The sequence below is a fragment of the Octopus sinensis genome, linkage group LG7 (assembly GCF_006345805.1).
Source record: "Octopus sinensis linkage group LG7, ASM634580v1, whole genome shotgun sequence".
NCBI lineage: Eukaryota > Metazoa > Mollusca > Cephalopoda > Octopoda > Octopodidae > Octopus > Octopus sinensis.
In genome coordinates this window covers 88,662,457-88,685,436 of record NC_043003.1, presented here as the reverse complement: position 1 = coordinate 88,685,436, position 22,980 = coordinate 88,662,457, and the positions used below count along the sequence as shown (strand labels likewise).

The following is a 22,980-nucleotide window of genomic DNA, read 5'->3' as shown; positions in this document are numbered from 1 at the left end:
TGTGATCTCTCCTCAATGACAGCAGGTAATAATGGTTGCTTGTAGGACATGACTTGTCATTGTAGTTACAGTCAATTATGTACTATTGTATAGTCGTGGTTGAAATTCCTTGGTGCACTTTTCTTTAGGAAAAACTAATGCAGTGGCAGTTCTGTGGGTTGTAGAGAGTTGAGAAATTCAACTGGATAGTCAACAGTGGCATGTTCATCGATGGTAGTATCAAAGGAGACAAACGTTGAAGCATTTCCAGGTAGAATGTGGAGGAGTTCATGGTTTACTTTATCAACACTTTCATTCTGAGGTGCTAAAATAGCTCTCTCTGCAAACCACGCTATGTTTTTGAAGTTGTCTTGTAATGTGGGAAATACCTTTCCCTTAAGCTCAGCCAGTGTAGACACCAAGTGCCCACATTGCAATACATGCTGTTGCAGGGTGTTATTCAACGCTAAAGCACCATTTCCAATTAGTGTAAGTTGATGAAAGAATCCCTCAGTTGTAGAGATGAGCTCATATATTGTTGCTTGATGAAAGCTGACAAATAAACCTCCACAGAGGTGAAAAAATCAGACACACATAGATGTTGACTGCTCGCGTACTCCATGGTATGACTGGTAATGTTCAACGGAAATCCCCTGTGAGGATAACAGTTAAGCCCCTTCTCCATAACAGCAGCACTGTTTCTAATATCCCTAAGTGACCAATCTTGGTCTTCTACTGTGTCATCATGTATTCATCCCAGGCGATATGGGTAGTTTAGAGCAGAAGTTCCGCCGTCGGTGATTGTTTTCAAATATTACGCATATTGCTGAAGTGAGTTTTCTTGACCGCAAATAGTAGTTTTCTTTGCAGCCCTTGTTTGTGGAGATAAATGAGAATGTCTTTGTTTTGGTGGTATGACTGAAAAGAGCAAACAATTAAGGAACATATAAGATGGAAGACATAGCAATTTGAAGTTGTGCATTGTATATTTTGATTTTTTAGTAACGAAAAGATGGGGTGAAAATGCATATATCAATTTGTATACCATTATTTTGAGAAGCGGTAAACTGAATGATTTGGCTATGCTCTGTCTTGATAAGCGTAATGCATTCTGTTAGCTGATATAGAGTGGAGTGGATCACTGGTGTAATGGATGTTATTATTTGTCCAGAAGTGAAGTGGGGAGGGGTGCAATTTGCATGCAAGTGATTTATGTTCTTAAGAAGGATCACAAACTATGTACTGTTTCATGGAATAAAATGGGGTTAATACGATTTTGGCCAGAAATCTTGTTTTCAGAATTATAATTTCCCCACTCCTCACCAAAATTTCCTAATTTTAAACTGTTTTTCGAATTTTGTTTTTTTATGCACATGGAAAAGTACAGAGGTGTAGGAAATATAATTTGCTTTTGAAACTTTAAATTTTCTGAAAGAAATACTGAATGCCCCTTCCCTCACCCCAGCCACTCATCGGCTACTCACTTTTGGGCAAAATGCAAATCTCCTGTATGGGAAACATATAGGAATGTGAGTAAATTAAGGAAAGAAATAAGTTGATGGTGAGTACGCAAATGTCATCTCAGACAAGCTAGAAACAACAGGTAAAGGACATGGTTTCTGAGATAACTTCCTTGTAAGTTTAAATGAAAGATCAGGTTTTGAAATACGCTCCTCACAAACAAGAATGACAGAATAGGAAAAGATAATTTCCATAGGATTTGAGGTGTAATTTAGCACACAGCAAAAAATAACATAATTCATACAGAACTTTGACTCTGTGTGTGTGTGTGCGCACCAAAGGAAGTTATTTTTACATACCTTTCTTAATTCCAAAAGAAGGAAATGTAGTGAAGTTGTAATATGTCAACAGCAGAATGTCTCCGTACATTATAATGAGAAATTGAAAGAGAAAGATAATGCCTAATTCTACACATGCGTGAAACATGGGACAAAAGTGAAAATGACCTTAAAATTGTATGACATGACCTTGTTTCTGGGGTTCTTAGCGTCCCCTTCTCTTCCGCTTTCCTCTTTGTGCCGCTTTCTTTCACCTTCACCTATAGAACATACAGTATCAATTTTGTGCTGGCTTTCTTTCACTTTCAACTATAGAACATCCAGAGGGTATGAAACATCGGCATCTGTCTTTCACTCACTATCCATCTTTCAACTTCTCCTATAGAAGCTTGTTTTCTGTCTCTTTCTTTCTCTTGTCTCTTTGTCTTTTCCTCATTCTGTGTTTCACTTGTTCATTCGGTAAAAATAAGATGTATGTACGTGTATAAGAAATGGACGTGTGTGTATGTGTGCGAGAGAGAGTGAAGGTGTGTGTTGTAATGATGGATATCTTTTAAGGTACACACCCATATAGAAAATGTGATCTCATCGTTGTCATATAAAATGCTTACGATAGTTGAGTTACGGAAAAAGGTTACAATTAAAAATTTTTGTAAATAGAAATATGTCATTGAAAATAAAGCTGAGCTGGTAGTGGAAATAGTACTGAATTTTTTGATACCCCATATGTCAAAATTGGCAGCTTGCTTTTGGAGTGCATAAGGAACATACGTACACATACACACACATGTAAACTCTCTTTTATAGTTATAGATATATTGGACTATTTAGTTCTTAGTTTAAACTTCGCTTCAGTATCACTGTGTTAACATTCAAATCTCCTACAGACCACATCCTACTGTCTAAAATAGAAATGACACTTTAGACAGTATTGCCCCTGATATACAAAACTGGTCAGATGGTAATGATTGGAGCAGTTTTCACTCTAGATTTACTTGTTCAAGCTTGACCTAGGGCTAAAGAACAACAGTAACAATTATTGATGTGGGAAATACTACCAATCTACTATGGTAAGTGTTTTCCATAAATTTTACTGCACCACCACAAAAAAAAACAAAGAAAAAAAAACCAAGGGTCCCATATCAGCTTATTCCAGCATTGGAAAAGTATGTGTAGAGTACTTTAAAAGAAAAATAATGGAAATATTACAGCTGTCATTAGTATGTGTTGTAAACTTTCCAAGAAAATGAGAGACAATTACATTTTCTATTATTTCTAGAATTTTATGTTAACCTAACACCACCAAAGTACTCTTTTCCCCATTTTAACAAATCTTAGTTATTCACTTTACAATAAACTTGCTTAGTTATCCCTCCCTTGTCCTCACCCCACTGACAATTGTATCATCTTTATTGCTCCTGCTGCATTCCCCACCACACTTCACTTTTCTGCATCCCTTTATCTCCCCCAACTTGTGGCTCCTTGTTCATCCACTCTTAAGTCTGCCTGCACATCCCATCATTCTCCTTCCCATACAGTCTTGCAAACTGATTCAACTCACCTTGTGCCTTATGGAACCGTCTATCTCTTACATATCCTACTGTCATTTTCTCTTTTTTTTCCCCCCTACTAGATTTGAATAGTCATGCAGATCTTTTACAAGAATCTGCACTGACACTCCCACCTCTTATAGTTCAGGCCTCTCATCCCTTAATATGAAGCTGTATCTATATAGGCACACGAATGGCTGTATGGTATGCAGTTTGCTTCCCAATCACATGGTTCTAGGTTCAGTTCCACTGACTTCTACTACAGCCCCAGGTTAGCCATAGCGGTGTGAGTGCATTTGGTAGGTCAAAACTGAAAGATGTCTGTTGTGTGTGTGTGTGTGACCACTGCTGGACAACTGATGTTGGTTTGTTTATGTCGTTATAACTTAAAGTTCTATGAAAAATAAGTACTGGGGTTGATTTGTTTGACTAAACCCTTCCAGCAGATGTCCCAGCATGGCCACAGTCCAATCCCTGAAACTAGTAAAAGCTGAAGGACCTTTTTACATAAATATGTTTGTACATTTAGTATCTTTTTTTACTTGTTACAGTCATTATGCTGCTTGGTGGGTTTAGGCAAACAAATCAACCCTATCTCAATCATTGGCTTGCTGTCATGCTGGGGACCACTTTGCAGGGTTTAGGCAAACAAATTGACCCCCTGGTGCTAATCTTTTAAGCCCGGTACATATACAATTGGTCTCTTTTTAGCTGAACTGCTAAATTGTCATGGTGTTGGGGAAGCAAACTCCTTAACTAAGTAGCTCTCATTTGCTATAGTCACAAATCTACTCAGATTTGTAACTATAACAGATTGGTATTATCTTCTTTAATTAGTATCGCTACCAATGATTTGCTTATAACAACTTATTAGACATCAGCTGTTATGTGCAGGAGTGTTGATTGCATCGATATGAGTATGTAATGCAAATGAATAATAACTAAGTGAAAGAAAATGCTATATGTTTCTAGTGGAAAATAATTGCAAAAGAGGACTAGGAAAAATATGTGGTTATACTCCAGATTCTGTCTCATTTTTCTGTTTATAATGTTAAACCTTTATATATTTACAGTCAGCAGATTTTACAAATAAATTAGAAACTGCCAAAAAAGAGGGAGAGCAAAACTTAAAAACATTGAATGAGGCAAAAGTAAGCTTTCTTTTGTTATTTTCATAAAAATTCTTTTGTATAATTTCCATGTGTTGATAGTTTTCTTGATATTTGTTTTTCAACCCTTTTGTTACTATATTTCTAACCGAAATATACCCCTTATATGTTTCACACAATATTAATGTGATTTTTGGAACACCATTTATTAAAAAGAAGTCAAAGTGGGGAAAAAATCTCCAAAAGTACACAGCTCTTTAATATTGTGTACAGTAATGGTGGACAGTGTAACTCAATTGCTTACAATAGTGACACCACAAGTTTTCACAAATGTACTAACAAGATCTGTGCTGAAATTTTAGTTTGGTAATATTAACCAAAATTTGGTAGGTGGGTTGGAACGAAAGGTTAAGTGTATAAATTAACAAAGTTGCATTTGGCAAAAAAGGTGAACAAAACAGTAAAGAAAAGAATAAGCAAGTAAATCTAAATAAATATTAATACTATGGTGGGATTCATAAACATGAATGTTAACATTAAGTAACTTTGTTTCTCTTTCTCTCCCTCTGCTAGTGGGAATATGGATACAAGACCACACATGGAAACAATATCACAAAGAGGAATACTGCAACTATCTGTTTGAACAATCATTAGTTTATTTCCTGTTTATAGTAATATAAATTGGTGAAACGTTTAATTTAGTTAGTATTGATAGTTCAACAATATAAGCAACAGAACTATGCTTGCTAGCATCTGTTTTTTGATAGAATCTTTTCTGGAAAATAACCTAACAAAAAGCAGACTTAGTCTGTATGCTATACAAAGTCGCTGTATCATAACAATTCAATAGAGTACTCAAACAAAATAAAATGACCTAATCAATAATAGTAGTAATACATTAAATATATTATGTGTAAGTTTAGCTCTCTCTCTTTCAGCATGTATTCAGAAAAACAAAATTATATTACTAGACTTGTAACCTCTGTGAATATGCCATAGTTAACTAACCAAACAGTGGAACATCTGATGCATAAAGTTTTTGGAAATTTTTCAATATAGCCACAGGTGTGGCCATGTGGAAATGGGTTCAATCCCACTATGTAGCACCTTCTACAAGTATCTTCCACTATAGCCTCAGACCGACCAAAGTCTTGTGAGTGGATTTGGTAGACGGAAACTGAAAGAATCCAATCATCGTGTGTCTTTGTGTCCCCACCACTGCCACTTGTCAACCAGTATTGGTGTGTTTGCATCCCTGTACCTTAGTTGTCCAACAAAAGTGACTAATAGAATAAAAAAATTTCGAGCCGGTGTCCCAGCATAGCTCACAGTCTGATGACTGAAACAAGTTAGAAATAGGTTCATCATTTATCTGATATAACATCTAAATCAATAAAATCAAACAAACGTATCATCAGTGGTGGTATGGGCTTTATAATTTTTAAACAAAGTTCATGTTCTACTCTGTTAGCATTAGTGGAAATGATCATAATAGCTTTTTGGGTTTTTTTCCCCCCATTCAAGGCATCATGGGCTGAACAAGAAAGAATATTGAAGAGTGAAATGAACCAAATTGAAGGACGTTGCAATGATCTTGTTCACCAAAATAATATTTTACATGAACAACTTGCACAGTTATCTGTGCAAGTAGCTCATATTCAAAAGTCAGCTGAGGCTTCCAGTGTCCTTAATACTTCTCTGGAGGAGAAAGAAAAGTCGTCTGAACAACTCCTTGAGGTCATCAGGTTTGTGATAATTATTCTACAATTTTTGTTTTTATTCTACTCATTTATGCGTTTTCAAAATTCTTCTCTACAATTCTCCTCTCATTTACCCAAGATGCTGTGCAGTGGGGCTGAACTTGAAATTCTGTGGTTGGGAAGTGAACTTTTCAAACACATAGTTATTAGTGGTAACTCAATTTATATATTGTCTAATGGTAATGTGGATTTATATAACACAGTGGAAACCTAAATTTGTATGTTATATTCACTGATAAGCAATTTTATACATTATATTTATAGTAATTTAAATTTATGTTTCACAGTTTGTAAGAACTTGATTTTATACAATCAAAGTTTAGTCATCATCGTTTAATGTCCGCTTTCCATGCTAGCACTGGTTGGACAATATGACTGAGGGCTGGCGAACCAGATGGCTGCGCCAGGCTCCAATCTTGATCTGGCAGAGTTTCTACAGCTGGATGCCCTTCCTAACGCCAACCACTCCGAGAATGGCGTGGGTGCCTTTACATGCCTCCGGCACAGGGACCAGTCAGGCGGTACTGGTAACGACCTCGCTTGAATGTTTTTTCAAGTGCCAGTAAGGCAACACTGGTAACGATAATGCTCAGATGGTGCCTTTTACATGCCACCAGCACGGAAGCCAGTTAGCCGCTCTGGCAACGATCACGCTCGGATGGTGCTCTTAGCACCCTACTAACACTGAGCACAAGTGCCAATAAGGCGACACTGGTAACGATCACACTTGAATGGTGCCTTTTATGTGCCACTGGCACGGAAGCTGGGTAGCCACTCTGTCAACGACCACGCTCGTACGGTGCTCCCTACTAGCACGCATGCCAGTCATCGAATTTGATTTCGATTTCACTTGCCTCAACAGGTCTTCGCAAGGAGAGTTTAGTGTCCAATGAAGGAAAGGGTACGCATAAGTGGGCTGGTTACGTCCCTGGCACAGGCCTCGAGGTTATGGTTTCATTTGGCTTGCCGGGTCTTCTCAAGCGCAGCATATTTCCAAAACTCTCAGTCACTAGTCATTTCCTCAGTGAGGCCTAAAGTTCGAAGGTCATGCTTCACCACCTCATCCCAGGTCTTCCTGAGTCTACCTCTTCCACAGGTTTCCTCAACAGCTAGGGTGTGGCACTTTTTCACACAGCTGTCCTCATCCATTCTCGCCACATGACCATACCAGTGCAGTCATCTCTCTTGCACACCACATCTGATGCTTCTTAGGTCCAACTTTTCTCTCAAGGTACTTACACTCTGTCAAGTATGCACGCTTACAATACACATCCATCGGATCATACTGGCTTCATTCCTTGCAAGCTTACGCATGTCCTCAGCAGTCACGGCCCATGTTTCACTGCCATGTAGCATGGCTGTTCATACACACGTGTAATATAGTTTACCTTTTACTCTGAGTGAGAGGCCCTTTGTCACCAGCAGAGGTAAGAGCACCTCTTATGTGTCCATAGCTTACACTGAGTACATCTTATAGAGTTTCTACTTACGCCTCTACTACAGATCGAGCAGGACTTTCTACCTGAAGGGATTTGTGGTTTGCCTGCCTTCCTACTTATTAGGACTTTGGTTTTAGCTACATTGACTCTAAGGCCCTTTGATTCTAATCCTTGTTTCCACACCCGAAACTTCTCGAGTTCTGATAGTGACTCAGCGATTAGAGCAAGGTCGTCAGCATAGAGGAGCTCCCTGGGGCATCCTGTCTTGAATTCCTCTGTTGTTGCCTGGAGGACTATGATAAGTAGGAGGGGGCTGAGGACTGAATTTTGGTGGATCCCTACCTCCACCCGGAATTCTTCAGTGTATTCTTTGCCAACTCTCACCTTACTGACAGCTTGCACAGCTCTTACTAACCATTCATCTGTCCCTAGTTTCCTCATTGACCACCAGATGAGGGGTCGGGGTACCCTGTCAAAGGCTTTTTCCATGCCAACAAAAGCCAGGTACAGAGGTTTATATTAGGCTAGATATTTCTCCTGCAGCTGTCTTACCAGAAATATAGCATCAGTGGTGCTTTTCCCTGCATCTCATCTAAACTGACTCTCTCTCTATTTAGTTGGGCTATGACCCTCTCTGTGACCTTCATTACCTGATCTAACAACTTGATACCACTGTAATTATTTGTACCTAAAGCGTCACCTTTTCCTTTATAGCAGTTGACTATAGTGCTGCTACACCAGTCATTGGGTATGACTCCTTCGTGTATCTCCTGGTTAACTATACGAGTGACTAGGCTATTGCAACTTGGTTTTAAAACAATTCTAGTTTTGAGCATCTCTGCAGTGATTCCAGATGGGCCGGGGGCTTTCCCTGTTTTTATTCTCTTAATTGCTTTATATACCAAGGTACTGTCAATCTTATTTATTGTTAATCCAATTTTATATATTGAAGTTGGTGGATAATCCTGTTTTATGTAATCTGAGCATAGTAAAGTCTACTTATGTTATTTTCCCAGATTTTTGCGGAAGGAAAAAGAAATTTCTGTTGCTCGTGTCGAAGTTGCTGAGGCTGAAGTGTTGCGTATGAAGCAGCGTCTTGAAAGTCTCCAGAAACAGTATGAAGAGACCTGTAAGAATCTTTCTGAAGAAAGGGAACATTCACAGGTAACAATACAGTCAGGTCTTCAGTCCTTCTAACACATGCACACACACATAAACGTCTTTCCTTTCTCTGTTATTCTCAAAAAATTTAGTCACTCTCTTGGAATATTGACATTTTAGCTATCACAACAATGCACATCCTCTATTGGTTGTGATGGCAAAGCACAAGTTATTCTTCGAAACTAGGGTTAAAACTTATGCTTTTATATTCATTGGAGATTGCTAGCACTGTTATTAGATGACAGATGGACCTTACCTGATCTTTGTAGAGTTTCTATAACTGTTGGATGTTGAAGTATCTTCGGGTTCTGAAGAGAAGGGCCAGCCATGTGGAAGCAGTCTTAGCAATATTCAGGAGAGGTGGTTGCGGATAGTGATACTCAACAATTGGAGTGATTTTGGGAGCTTTAGCTAAGTGATACTCATGAATAAGTGGAGTGTGACTTAATAATATTTTCTTGGTATTCAATCATGTTTGTGTTTTCTTGCTGTTGAAAAATAGACAAGCTTGGAATACCTCCATTGCAGGATGCTTTCAGGGTTCATGTTTCACAACTAGAATTGTTTCAAACCAAGTTGCAATAGTGACTTGGTTATTATATGGAACACTCAAGTAGTTTCTTTATCATCATCATCATCGTCATTTAATGTCTGATCCAATCTGATCTGCCAAGGTTTCTACAGCTGAGTGCCAGGTGGCACTGGCATCGACCATGCTCGATTGGTACTTTTAACATGCCAGTGGAACAGGCACTAATCAGATGGTACTGGCATCGGCCATAACAATGACTTCATTTGACTCAACAAATCTTTGCAAGCACAGTTTATTGCCCAATGTTTGAAAGGTACTCTTAAATGGGCTGGTTATGCTGCACTGGCATAAGCCATGGTTACAGTCTCACTTGGCTTGCTGGGTTTTCTCAAGAACAGCATATCTCGAATGGTCTCAGTCACTTGTCATCACCACTGTGAGGTCCAGCCTTTGAAGGTCATGCTTCACCACCTCATCCCAGGTCTTCCCGGGTCTACCTCTTCCACAGGTTCCCTCTACTACTAGGGTGTGACACTTCACACAGCTGTCCTCATCCATATGCAACATATAACCATACCAGCGCAGTCGTCTCTCTTGCAGCCACATCTGATGCTTCTTATGTTTAAATTTTCTCTCAGATCGCTCACTCTGTTTAATGTCAGTGTATGCACACTGACTATACACATCAACGAAGCATACTAGCTTCATTTCTTGCAAGCTTACATATGTCCTCAGCTGTCACGGCCCATTTTTCACTGCCATGTAACATGGCTGTTCACACACGTAAGTCATACAGTCTACCTTTTACTATGAGTGACAGGCCCTTTGTCACCAGCAGAGGTAGAAGCTCTCTGAACTTTTCCCAGGCTATTCGTATTGTAGCAGCTACACTCTCAGAGCATCCACCCCTGCTACTGACTTGGTCACCTAGGTAACGGAAGCTATCAACTATTCTAGTTTTTCCACCTGGCTTGTGATGGAAACTGTTTTCTGCACATTTTCAGTGTCTATTGCCCCCCAGCATTTGCCACACACAAAAACTATCTTCCCAGTTAGCCTTCCTCTGATATTTTCTACAGATTGAGCAGGGCCATCTTCTATCTGAAAGGATTTGTGATTTGTCTGCCTTCTCACTTATTAAGACTGGTTTTTGCTAGATTGACTCTAAGGCCCTTTGATTCTAGACCTTGTTTCCACATCTGAAACTTTTCCTCTAGTTCTGATAGTGACTCAGCTATTAGAGCAAGGTCATCATCATAGAGAAGTTCCCAGGGGCATCCTGTCTTGAATTCCTCTGTTGTTGCCTGGAGTACTATGATGAATAAGAGGGGGTTGAGGACTGATCCTTGGTAGTCCCCTACCTATAATTTTTCACTATGCTCATTGCCAACCCTCATCTTACTGACAGCCTCCCAGTACATGGCTTGTACAGCTCTCACTAACCATTCATCTATCTGTAGTTTCCCCATTGACCACCAGATAAGGGATTGAGGGACCCTGTCAAAGGCTTTCTCCATGTCAACAAAAGCCAGGTACAGAGGTTTATCTTTGGCTAGGTATTTCTCTTGCAGCTGTCTTACCAGAAATATAGTATCAGTGTTGCTTTTCTCTGGTACAAACCCAAACTGTATCGCGTCTAAACTGACCCTCTCTGTGACTTTCCTTACTTGATCCAACAACTTGATATGAATATTTAAAAATGGCAGAGTCCAGTGCTTCCTGTGTGCATAGCCTGCTTGAAAGGAGTTAAAATTATGCTAATTATATGAAGTAAATTAAATTTTTATGGATTCTAATGGTTCTCTAAGAGACTCACAAACTGAAGACAATTAAAATGATCTGATATCAATGTTGGGACTTTGAGTAATGAAGGTGAAACCAGCAGTGTCAAAGATCTTGGAGCTAGATTTCATTGCTTGTATAGCATAGCTGTGGACAAGGTATACCACTTATCCTGAAGTCTATATCTGGAGATAACAATTCTGTGTGCAATGTGGATTCTATAGTTGGTGACAACTGGCAAATATTGCTATGAAGAGGACGAGAAACCCCAAATTGATTGTGGTGAACATTGGTTAAGCCAGCATAGATTTTTTTTGTTGGCACTTAGGTAGTTGAGTATTTTCATTGGGATTTTCTTCTTTTCTTTTTTTCAGTCATCTTTGGATGGTAGAGAGAAGTATTTCATACATCATTTGAAACTCTTCGTTCTGCCCCTTTACTATTTTAATATTTTCCTTTTTACTTTAGGATAAATGTTTTGGGAATTTAAAAGATTCTGTTTGTTTCTGTCTTAACATTTTTAGGTCAATGTACACTCAGCCGCACAACATGCCGATCTAATGCGTAAAGTAGAGAATTTGAATGTGTTTACTGAAAGTAATGCAATGCTGAGACAAGAGAAAGAAAGACTGGAACAGCAGGTGAAAGAATTAACTTTTAAGGTTAGTACTGGTTTTGCTATTGCATCAACTTTTATATTAGTACTAAGTATTTGCATGGGTGGATCATTACTGTGTAATGGAACCTTGCCATAATGGGTTATCACTCTAATAGGTCGTCACTGTAATGGGTCCTCACGTGTAATGTCAAAACACTGCAAACCACATGTCATTGGAGTAGAAATTGTTGTTTAGCCCCAGATTACCTGAATAAGCAGATGTTGTCTTCTATTAATGTGCATGCACAACAAAGTGCAAATGTATTGAGAAAAGTTAGACATAAGAGGAATCAGATGTAACATGCATAAGAGAAGACTGATAGTTTAGCAATGTGATACGTATGGATAAGGACAACTGTATACAGATGTGCTAATTGCTTTAAGTATATGAAACTTATGGAAAAGGGAGATTCAGGAAGACATGGGATGAAGTAATGAAAGCTGATCTCAAGATGTTGAATCTCATGTAGCACATAACAAAGGACAGAGATGATTAACAATTCACTGTGTTCAAGAAGACCTGTCCATCAGTGAAAGCAATGTCCTAAAAGCATTATGCTTAAGCCTGTATATGCTGGATCTTGCACCCAATCTGTGCATGTCAAGCAATGCCCCACATATCATCATCCTAATTCGCATCCCTCCATCATTCTTCTATAAGTTGCTCCTACCTGCTATCATTCTCAACATAATCTCATATCTGCCATCAGTGCTGTTTCTTCACCTTTGTATCCTCCCGTCACCCACCACACATTATAGACACTTTCATGTAACTCTAGCCTCTATCTTTGTCAATGTTCACCTCCCTACAGATTTATGATATTACTGCTCTCATTGCCTCCTCCCTTCATACTAATATTTACCATTCAAACACACATCACTTACTACTTCTCTAACCATCTGTCACTCTACTCTTATACTCATGAAATTACCTTATAGGGGTAATTTCATGAGTATAAATAGGGGTGACAATCCTAGGCACAGCTGTTTGATTAACAAGTTTGACTTCCAACCACGGAATTTCAGGTTCAGTTTTATTGTATGGTACCTTGGGAAAGTGTCTTCTATTTGAGCATCTGACCAATGGAAGCCCTGTAGGTGGATTTGTGTGCGTGTGCGCAGACGTGTATCTGTATATATGTATATATTTCTCTATACGTTCGGGTGGCTTCCGTGCTGGTGGCACGTAAAAAGTACCATGCGAGTGTGATCATTACCAGCGTTGCCTTACTGGCACTTCTGCTTGTGGCACATGAAAAAACATTTGAACGAGGTCATTGCCAGTGCCGCTAGACTGGCTTCTGTGCAGGTGGCACATGAAAATCACCATTTGAGTGTGGCTGTTGCCAGTACTGCCTGACTGGCCCTCATGCTGGTGGCAGGTAAAAGCACCCACTACACTCTTGGAGTGCTTGATGTTAGGAAGGGTATCCAGCTGTAGAAACTCTACCAGATCAGATTCAAACCTGGTGCAGCCATCTGATTTGCCAGTCCTCATTCAGATCGTCCAAACCATGTTAGCATGGAAAGCAGACGTTAAACGATGATGATATAAACACACACACACATATATATGTGTGTGTGTGTATATGTATGTGTACATGTCTATATACATGTCTTCTTAGTGTAGCTTCTTGAATTGCTTTGAGTTTTGCTGTTAGCTTTATATTGTGTGGTAACCATACTTGGGAGCAGTAGTTCAAGCAACTGAGGACAAAAGTTTTCCAAAGGACCATCAGTGTCTCCTTCTCTCTTGTTCTGAAAGTTCGGAGAATCCATCCAACTAGCCGTCTGCATTTTATCACCAAATTAGTAATATGCACTTGGAGAGAGGCATCATTGCTCATGTCAATGCCCAGGTCACACACTGATTTTGACTCAGAAATTACAATTCTTCCCAGGCCAGTGTATCCAGTCTGCATGTTGTTTACCTTGGTGTGCCGGTAGTGCAGAGCCTGGAACTTACCTGCACTAAACTGCATGTTGTTGTCCTCAGCCCACCTGTAATTGTATCCAACTCCTGTTGCAGATGTGCAATATTTCCAGGGTTTTGTGTTGTGTGGGAGACTTTTGTTTCATCTGCATAGCTAGCAAGGGTGGCCATCTTAACAACTGAAGGCATGTCTGAAAGGGCCACTATGAACAGCAGTGGCCGCAAGACTGCCCTGTGGAACACCGCTTGTTATTTGTGTTTCCTTGGAGGTGGCTCCATTGGCCACAACTGTCTGCCTTCTATCTTTTGGGAAGTTGTGCAGCCACTCTCCATGCTTTCTGCTTATGCCGAGACCACGCAGTTTGTGACAGATCATACCGTGGTCGACATTATCAAAGGCTTTTGCAAAGTCGAGATATATTACATCCACAACACATTTAGTAGCTGTTTCAACACCCAGTCATAGTGTTGCAGGAGCTGTGTTAGGCAGCTTCTACCTGGTCGAAATCCATGCTGGGTGTCAGACTGCAAGTCATTTTACTCAAGGAACATGATTAGTTTCTTGCGGACTATTCGTTTCATGACTTTGCTGATGTGTGAGGTCAGAGAGATAGGCCTATAATTTTAGCATCTGATCTGCTACCTCCCTTATGGATAAGGCATATTACCCCCTCTTTCAATTTGACTGGGAGCTTACCACTTGCAAGAAAGCTCTGAAAAAGAAGCTGTAGCAGTTTTGCAAGGGCTCGTTTGCACAATTTGAGAAGGATCGCTGGGAATCCATCAGGTCCAGCAGCTGAGTTTGTGTCAATCTCATCTATGGTTAGTGTGATATCATCATCTTCAATGTTGATGTACTCAATTTTTGCCTCTTTGGCTGCAGGTAAAGTGGCAAAGAATTCTTCTGGGTTGTTTACTTGCCTGTGTCCTAGAGGTGTAGTGAACACACTTTGGAATTGTTCGTTCAGTATTTCATTTATACTCGTGGGATTTCCTGTGAGAGAGCCATCTTTTTGGAAGAGAGGTCCTATTCTCTGGTGCACTGTGGCTGTCTCTTTGGCAAACTTAAAGAAAGCTTTAGGGTTTGATTTTATATTTTCTATTACCCAAGCTTCTTTATCTGCTCTCTCCTTTTCATGGGACTGACGCAGACTTTTCTCAATTTCCATTAGCATTCTCTCGAGCCGAGACTTCTCACCGCTTTTGGTGTGCTTGCTCAGGCGGTTCGCAATCCTTGTCCGTCGTCTCATAAGAATCTTCCTTTCTCTAGGGATCCTGTTTTTGTGTGTGCTGGCCCTGCACACTGGGACATATTTGTCACATATGGCTTGTATTATGGACATGAAGTGTTTGTGTTTCATGTTAATGTCCGGTGTGGAGAGACATTTAGGCCGATCCCGTTTGAGGATCTGTTTCTCAATCAACTTCCAGTTTGCTTTATGAAAGTTTAAGTTGGAGAGATGGTGGATGCTTCGTATAGGCTGTGCGTCTATGGGGGCTTTTGGTCCATACATAGACAGCTCTATTATGTTGTGATCCGAGATCATTGTCAGTATCACTTTAACATTATGGATAATATCCATATTGTTTGTGAAGCAGAGATCCAGTATATTATCTGCCCTTGTTGGTTGCAGATCTATTTGCTCCATGAAAGAGGCATTTGTGAGATGGAGCAGGGACTCTGCCTGTGCCTGCTGATGGTGTGTCATCCCTGAGAGCATCTGCCCCCCAAGCCATTCCACATTGGGGAAGTTAAAGTCACCCATGAAGCATACACTGTTGTGTTGTTCAAGGTTGGTGAGGACTTCTCCTATTTTTGTTAGTGATTTGGGGCATCTGGTGGGCGATATGTAGTGCATATGACGATATTCAGTTGTCTTATGTGTACAATTTGAGTGTCACACACTGAGTTTGAATATGACAACAGGACCTGGGGCGTGAGTTCATCTCGGATGTACATTGCAACTCCACCATGGCTCCTTCCTTTTCTATCTGAGCATATGACTGCATATTGCGGCATGTGTATTTCTGTATCCCCTATATCGGGTCCAAGATGCGTTTCTGTGAGTGCCATGCATATAGCTTGATTGCATGTCACAAGGTCTCTCAGGAATAAGATTTTCCTTTTACAGTTTCTGCGCAGCAGCCCTCCTACGTTCAGTAGAAATATTTTTGTGGTGTGTGTGTTGGTGTCTGTGGTGGCCATCCTGCATCTGTTGGTGGTGGCCTTATGTGGTGGTAGTTCCAGCTTTGTGCTTGTAGCCAGGTCAGCTGCTGAACAATTTTTTGTGCCATGCACAAAAAAGATTGCTGTTCAGCTGCTGCCCTTCTCAAATCTGGGTGAAGCTGGCCATTTGTTGTGTTACTGCGCACTACATCCTCATATCGTCTTTCAGGAGTGGTCAGTGCACTATTTTCCCTCTTTTATATTTTCCTTTTTCTTTATCTTTTTGTTCTAGCCAAGGGAGGGATTTTTGTCTCGTGCCCGTGTGGTTTTTGGTAGGGCTTCTGATGTGAAAAGCGACAGTTTGCACCTTCGACACCGTACCATCAGTCCCCCTTCAGGTAGAATTTGCAGATGTTTCTGCCTTTGACCTTTTAGTTCTTGCTGGGGTTCTTTTGTTTTTTCTGAACAGTGTTTGTTTTAGTTTTAATTTTCTTGTCTTTTACCTCTTGTTTCCTATCAATTTTAGGGTGCTTTCCTTTTTTTGCGGCCATCACACCTCTTTGGTCTTCAGTCGTGTTGGGAGCTGGACATGTGCCATCGTTTCCCTTTGTTCTAGGTTTCTTGGTTGTGTCTTTTGTTGGGTCCTGGATGTTTTCTTCATCCTTTTGGCCTTCCCTGGTGCAGTCACCTCCTAGGATGATGTCCAGAGTGTCCATGTGTTGCCTGATTAGAGTGTATGAACGGAGAAATTCTCGTTTCTTTTGCTCTATGTGGGCGGTGGTCCTCGAAAAACCATTGCTCTTTAGCGCCGCTGCAATGATATTGTTCGGCGAGTCACCTTCGGACGAACAATTGCAACTCCCTCGCAGACCAGTTTCCTGACATTTTCGCCAGAGATACAGTGAGAGTGAAATATAGGAACAGAGAGAGAAGGAAAGATAAGATGGTTGACCTGAGAGGGAGAGGAGAAAGGAGAAAAGCTGGTGGCTGATGAGCGGGGGGGGGGGTAGAGAGAGAGAGAGAGAGAGAGACGAGGGGATTGTCCTGAGAGAAGAGAGAAAGAATGGCAGGTCAGCAGGGGTAGAGGCGTGGTAGAGGGAAAGTAGAGGGACAGGAAGGAAAAGAGAGACAAGGAGATGGACCTTAGGGGGAGCAGGGAGAAGAAAGGCGGAGAGATAAAATGGAGAGGGAGAGAGAGGGCGGGATAGAGGTACCAGAGAGTGAAGTAAAGGGACAGAGAGTGGTGTGATGTGTATATATGTATATATATATATATATATATATATGTGTATATATATATATATATATATTATATATATATATATATATATATTATATATATATATGTATGTATATATATATGTATATAATGTACATGTATGTATATATGTATGTATATATATATGTATATAAATGTACATGTATGTATATATATATATATGTGTATATATATATATATGTATATATATGTATATAAATGTACATGTGTATATATATATATATATGTATATATATATATGTATATATATGTATATAAATGTATATGTATATATATATATATGTATATATATGTATATATATGTATATATATGTATATAAATGTATATGTATGTATATATATGTATGTATATATATATAAATGTATATGTATGTATATGTATGTATATATATATGTATATGTATGTATATATATATATATATATATATATAATAGAAATATTAAAATTACTAAGTCTCTATAAAAGAGATTACGGCAGCATTACTGGAAATTAATTGTTATCGCCATATTAATATGGCAATTCTTATAGATATAAGAATAAACGCTGCCGCTGATTAGCTCCATGAGGCCACCGCCTTAAGATAGCTATTGATACACACAATCTGTATCCATTATAACCTTCGAACAAGGGAGGTCAGCCGCTTCACACTGCCAGTCCGACAGCTACAGACGCGTTTCAGGGTATTTGCCCCTTGTCAATGTAGCGTAGTCAGACCTAGCAGGTGTCGCCACTGACGTCTCTGTTCGAAGGTTTCTATTTACCTAGTTTCAGTGGAATACATCCACTTGTTTTCAATAATAGAAATATTAAAATTACTAAGTCTCTATAAATGTATAGGTATATATACGTATATAAATGTATATATATATATGTATATACACACACACACACATATATATATATATATATATACGTACATACAAAATTTAGAGGAATGACCACTAATAGTGGACAGCCTGTATGCTAGATATAAACGTTAAATTTGCTATTTACCACGAAGAATGTGTTGTCAAGAAAAGATTCAGCAAAAACCAAAGTTTAAAAATAAGACAAATGAAAATATACGAAAATAGAAAACGATTACCTACGTACTAATTAGTTTCACTTGTTAGTATTCACATATATGTAAACATCTGCAAGATCGTCAGCGTAGTCTGTCGTTTATGAAATACAACTTCCAGAACTAGATACAGGGCGCTCAACCGAAATCCGGCATGTATAAAGCTCCACAAATTATATTTATGTGTATTTTTCAAATACCTTCACTTTGGTGTGCTGAGATCGGAAATTATTCTGCAGTTAATAAACTACAGCAGTTAATTTACCGGCTAGAGAACATTTTTTAAAATTTATTTAAAATTATATAAGGGTAGAAATTGCTATTAATCAAATTAAAACCAGTGGCCTAGCATATTTTAAAAAAATCCGAAGATTAAAAATTTTATACATACGAAATTTAGAGGAATGACCACTAATAGTGGACAGCCTGTATACTACATATAAACGTCAAACTCGCCATTTACCATCGAGAATGTGTTCTCTAGAAAAAATTCAGAAAATTTGTTTTCATATATTTTCATTTGTCTTACTTTTAAACTTTGGTTTTTGCTGAATTTTCACATACTTTAACCCTTCATCTCCCAACATAAAGATGCCTTCCTCCCTACTGTATCCCCACCCTGTCAAGGAAATTTTAGGTTTACAAGATGCATGACAACCTCCGAACAGCTGGTGCCATAAAAATGCACCCAGTGCATTCTGTAAAGCAGCTGGCATTAGAAAAAGCATCTAGTCATAGAAGTTATACCAAAGCTGACATTGGAGCATGATGCATCCCATGGAGCCATCATGTATGCTGTCAAACTGTTTTGCTTGTACCAGCATGGAATATGAATTTTAAATGGGCAATAACACACATGCGCACGCGCACACAGTCTTCTTACAGTTTCTGTCTACACATATCAAGGTGTGAGGCATGCACAGGTCTCATAGCATAGTGAAAAACTGCAAAATATTTTCTGTACTTTTGTGATTTGAAACAAGTAGCTTTTGCTCTTTTGTTGAGTAATTTTCATTTATTTCTGAGTCACTAATATTTTTACTTCTGTATATCCTAGTGTATAGAGTGCTGTTAGTTTTGATGTGTGTGTACTTGGGGTGTATGTATATACATGCATACATACATATATATATCTCATGGTGTATATCTTGAAATCAGGTTAAGAAATTAGAAGAAGATATCGATCCATTGCTGTTAAATTTGCGAGAATTAACTTACCAGAAAGAAAACTTGGCAACTGAGAAAAATAACCTGAGTGGAGAAGTTGAGAGATGGAAAGCTCGAACAAATCGACTTATTGAGCAATGTAACAAGTCTGATCCTGAAGAACACCGCAAGATTGTGTAAGTATTAGTGTAAATATGTAAATATTATATTGAGCCAACACAGATTTCTTTGTCTTTCACTCTTTCTGTCCTTCTCTCCCTCCCTCCCTCTCTCTCTCTCTCTCTCTCTCTCTCTCTCTCGGTTTCTCAACTTGTTCATTGTCTTCTTTTCACCCACTTTCTTGTTGGCTCTAGTCCTTTTTTTATCACCTAACAATTAACATTACTTTGATTGTTAAGTGATAAAAAAGGACTAGAGCCAACAAGAAAGTGGGTATAACTGAAGTGTTTTCACAATTTTTTAACTGTTTCTTGTAAATCATAAAGCCTGTCCTTTGTATAAAAACAAAGAAAAATCACATTTCCTTGAATGAATGAAAAGAAAATAGTATGAATGTTGTTTTTGGCAATCAATTGATATGTAGAATAACACAAGGGATTGGCTGTAACATATGTAAATGAATAATGAAAATGAAATGTAAATGCAAATAAAAATCTTTCTGTTTTTGACTTTAGACAAGAGCGTGAGGATTTGAAGAAGCAGATGATGGTTCTTAATGAAGAAAACATGAAGAAGAAGTAAGTGGAAATGATCCAGGGGATAAAATTCATGTGTAACAAATCTGAGTTACTTTGAAGTATTACAAAGTGCTGGCATTTTAAGTTTCAAAGTTTTCAAGATGCTAAATGTTTGATGGTTTCTTACTAGACACCAGAGAAGATTTGAGTGAAGCATTGCTAGCTAATTATTTTCTGTAGTTCCTATATACAGTTAGGTAGATTAGATCAAAAAGAATGTTAATATTGCTGCCTTAAACATGGTGCCACAATAGCACTCTCATTTATTTAATAGGCTGATAAGTAATTCTGCTCTAAACTGGCATTTTTAACAAACATCAGCACCTCATGATGGAGTTCACCCTGTTACAAGTATTCTAATCGGACTCTCATTTCTCTCCTGCCCCACTTTTCCCTTCAGTTATTCAACATGTGCTTACAATAATGATGAGTACTACCCTATCCCATCAAACAAACTCATTACGAAACAAAATCTGATTTGCCCTCATGGAAATATCATCATCATCATCGTTTAACATCCAGCTGATCAAAGATAATAGCAAAGAAATAAAGGTGGTTTGACATGAAAAGACTCCAAACTGATATAAATTCAGCTGACATACTTCGCTTTAAATAACGTCACATGACTCATTGTAAGAGTGAGTGAATTTTCTTGATTTTGGTGGATGTTTTGTTAGCTGGCCTCAGCTTTCAAATACTTGGTAAATGAGAGGCTATATGACACGTAGATGTGGTATGGCTGAGTGGTTAAGAAGTTCACTTTGTAACCACAATGTCTTGGATTTAATCCTGCTTATTGACATGTTAGGGAAATGTCATTTTCTATAGCTGCAGGTCAACCCATACTTTGTGAGTGAAATTGGGTAAACTGAAACCGTGTAGAAGTTCATTGGCCAGGTGTAATTCAAAAGGTACAGTCCTGCTGATTTTGCTTAAGAATTAGGGTAAAGGTGCATGTAGCTGTGCATTTGTCAGCATTTACACTCAGGAGCAGGTGATTAATTTGATCAAACAACGGGATCCTTATTGTCTAACAAGAGAGATCTACCACCACCAAATAACATATACTTGAGAAAGTAGCTGAAGCTATTTTCCAGCTAAGTTAGATGAACTATATTTTTTTTGCTCTATCCATTGCTTAGTTTAATTTGACAAATTTTACAGTTCTACATGTTTTTTACCTACTATTTTATATTTTATAGAGCTGAACTTTCCCGGCTTAATGCAAGTATGATGTAAGTTGTCAGAGCTTAATGAATTTCTTTTGATTATTATAATGGGTTGTCTGGAAAGTTCGTGCTGATTTATAGTAGCTTACCTTTCAACTTATTTTAGTCCATAAAATAGGATTTGACTACACCTCCATTTAAAGCACAGTTTAAGCTATCTTTTCGTGAAAGAAGGTTTATGTTCCTATAACCTGTGTTAATTCTGTAACCCTTTAAAATGAAAGATTAGAAAGTTCATTTTTAGCACTTGATGCTTTGGGAGCCAGACAAAAATTGCTGCAGCTCGGCTGGGATGTGTTACCCCACCCTCCATATTCACCAGATGTTGCTCCCTCGGATTTCCACTTATTCAGGTCTCTACAGAATAGTCTTAATAGTAAAAATTTCAATTCCTTGGATGACGTAAAAAGATACCTTGATGAATTCTTTGCCATGAAACCACTGCAATTCTGGAAAGAGGGTATTTTCAAGTTAAAGTTGGAGACACATTGTGCAACAAAATGGTTCATATTTGGTTGATTAAAAATGTAATGGCAAGTATTTATTGACCTTTTTCTTTCCTTTAAAAATCGGCACATACTTTCTGGACAACCCAATATTTAATGAAGTGTTTTGTTGTTACTTCTGGCAGTTACTGTACAATATAAACCATTAAGGAAAGCTCCATTATTCATCATTCATTTAAGATAAAGAAATCATATTTGTTAGTATTTGTTGCTACTGCTTTTCATATTATTATTAATAATATCAGTGATTAACATAATAGTGTTCAATCTAAGCTTTTGGTTCCTGGTTGTAGCCATTACCTTTTAAATCTCTTTTGAAAATACATAAATATTGTTGCAATTAGGGAAATGTCTAATTTCAATGATAGAATATTCCAAAGGAATTTTTCTGAATTTGTCAGATTCATATAAAATAACTTTTGTTTTGTTGCATTTGCAGAAAGGTGTTAGATTCATAAACAAGAGTATTTAAATTGTGATGTTGAAGCATTTTTTTCAAATCTTTCAACAATTTAAATGAAATTCAGAATTTATGGATAAATTACTGTAATTTTTTTAAAAATAATTTTCTAATTTTCCTCTTGTTTAGGCGAGATCTAAATGCTGCTAAAGTAGAAGTTGGAAAGAAAGAGTAAGTTTAATAAATATTTTTTTTTTTCCATTTAGTTCCCATTCATTTGAGAAAAACATTTGAAATAGTTTAGGCATATATGGGTGCAGACGTGGCTGTGTGGTAAGAAGCTTGCTTCCCTACCACATGGTTCTGGGTTCAGTCCCACTGCATGGTACCTTGGGCAAGTGTCTTCTACTATGGATTCTGGCTGGCCAAAGCTCTGTGAGTGGATTTGGTAGACAGACGCTGAAAGCAGCCTGTCAGGCATATGTATATATATGTATATATATATATATATGTGTATATATGTATATATATATATATATATATATATATATGTATATATGTATATATATATATGTGTATATATATGTATATATGTATATATATATATGTGTATATATATGTATATATGTATATATATATATGTGTATATATTATATGTATGTATGTATATATGTATATATATATATGTTATATATATATGTGTATATATGTGTATATATATATATATATATG

The 22,980-nt window shown here is 38.1% G+C and overlaps 1 protein-coding gene across 1 annotated transcript in view; it reads left to right on the top strand.

Annotated features, from left to right (window-relative positions):
* The window catches only part of LOC115214460 (nucleoprotein TPR), a 136,549-nt gene extending 114,021 nt beyond the window's left edge, over positions 1–22,528 (top strand). Inside the window, exons 32-39 of the mRNA XM_029783658.2 lie at positions 4,402–4,479; positions 5,962–6,182; positions 8,653–8,800; positions 11,636–11,773; positions 19,368–19,552; positions 20,051–20,113; positions 21,316–21,348; positions 22,438–22,528. Coding sequence (XP_029639518.1) covers positions 4,402–4,479; positions 5,962–6,182; positions 8,653–8,800; positions 11,636–11,773; positions 19,368–19,552; positions 20,051–20,113; positions 21,316–21,348; positions 22,438–22,483 — 912 coding nt within the window. The 3' untranslated portion in view covers positions 22,484–22,528. The remainder of the gene's footprint in view (positions 1–4,401; positions 4,480–5,961; positions 6,183–8,652; positions 8,801–11,635; positions 11,774–19,367; positions 19,553–20,050; positions 20,114–21,315; positions 21,349–22,437) is intronic.
* The last annotated feature ends 452 nt before the right edge of the window (positions 22,529–22,980 follow it).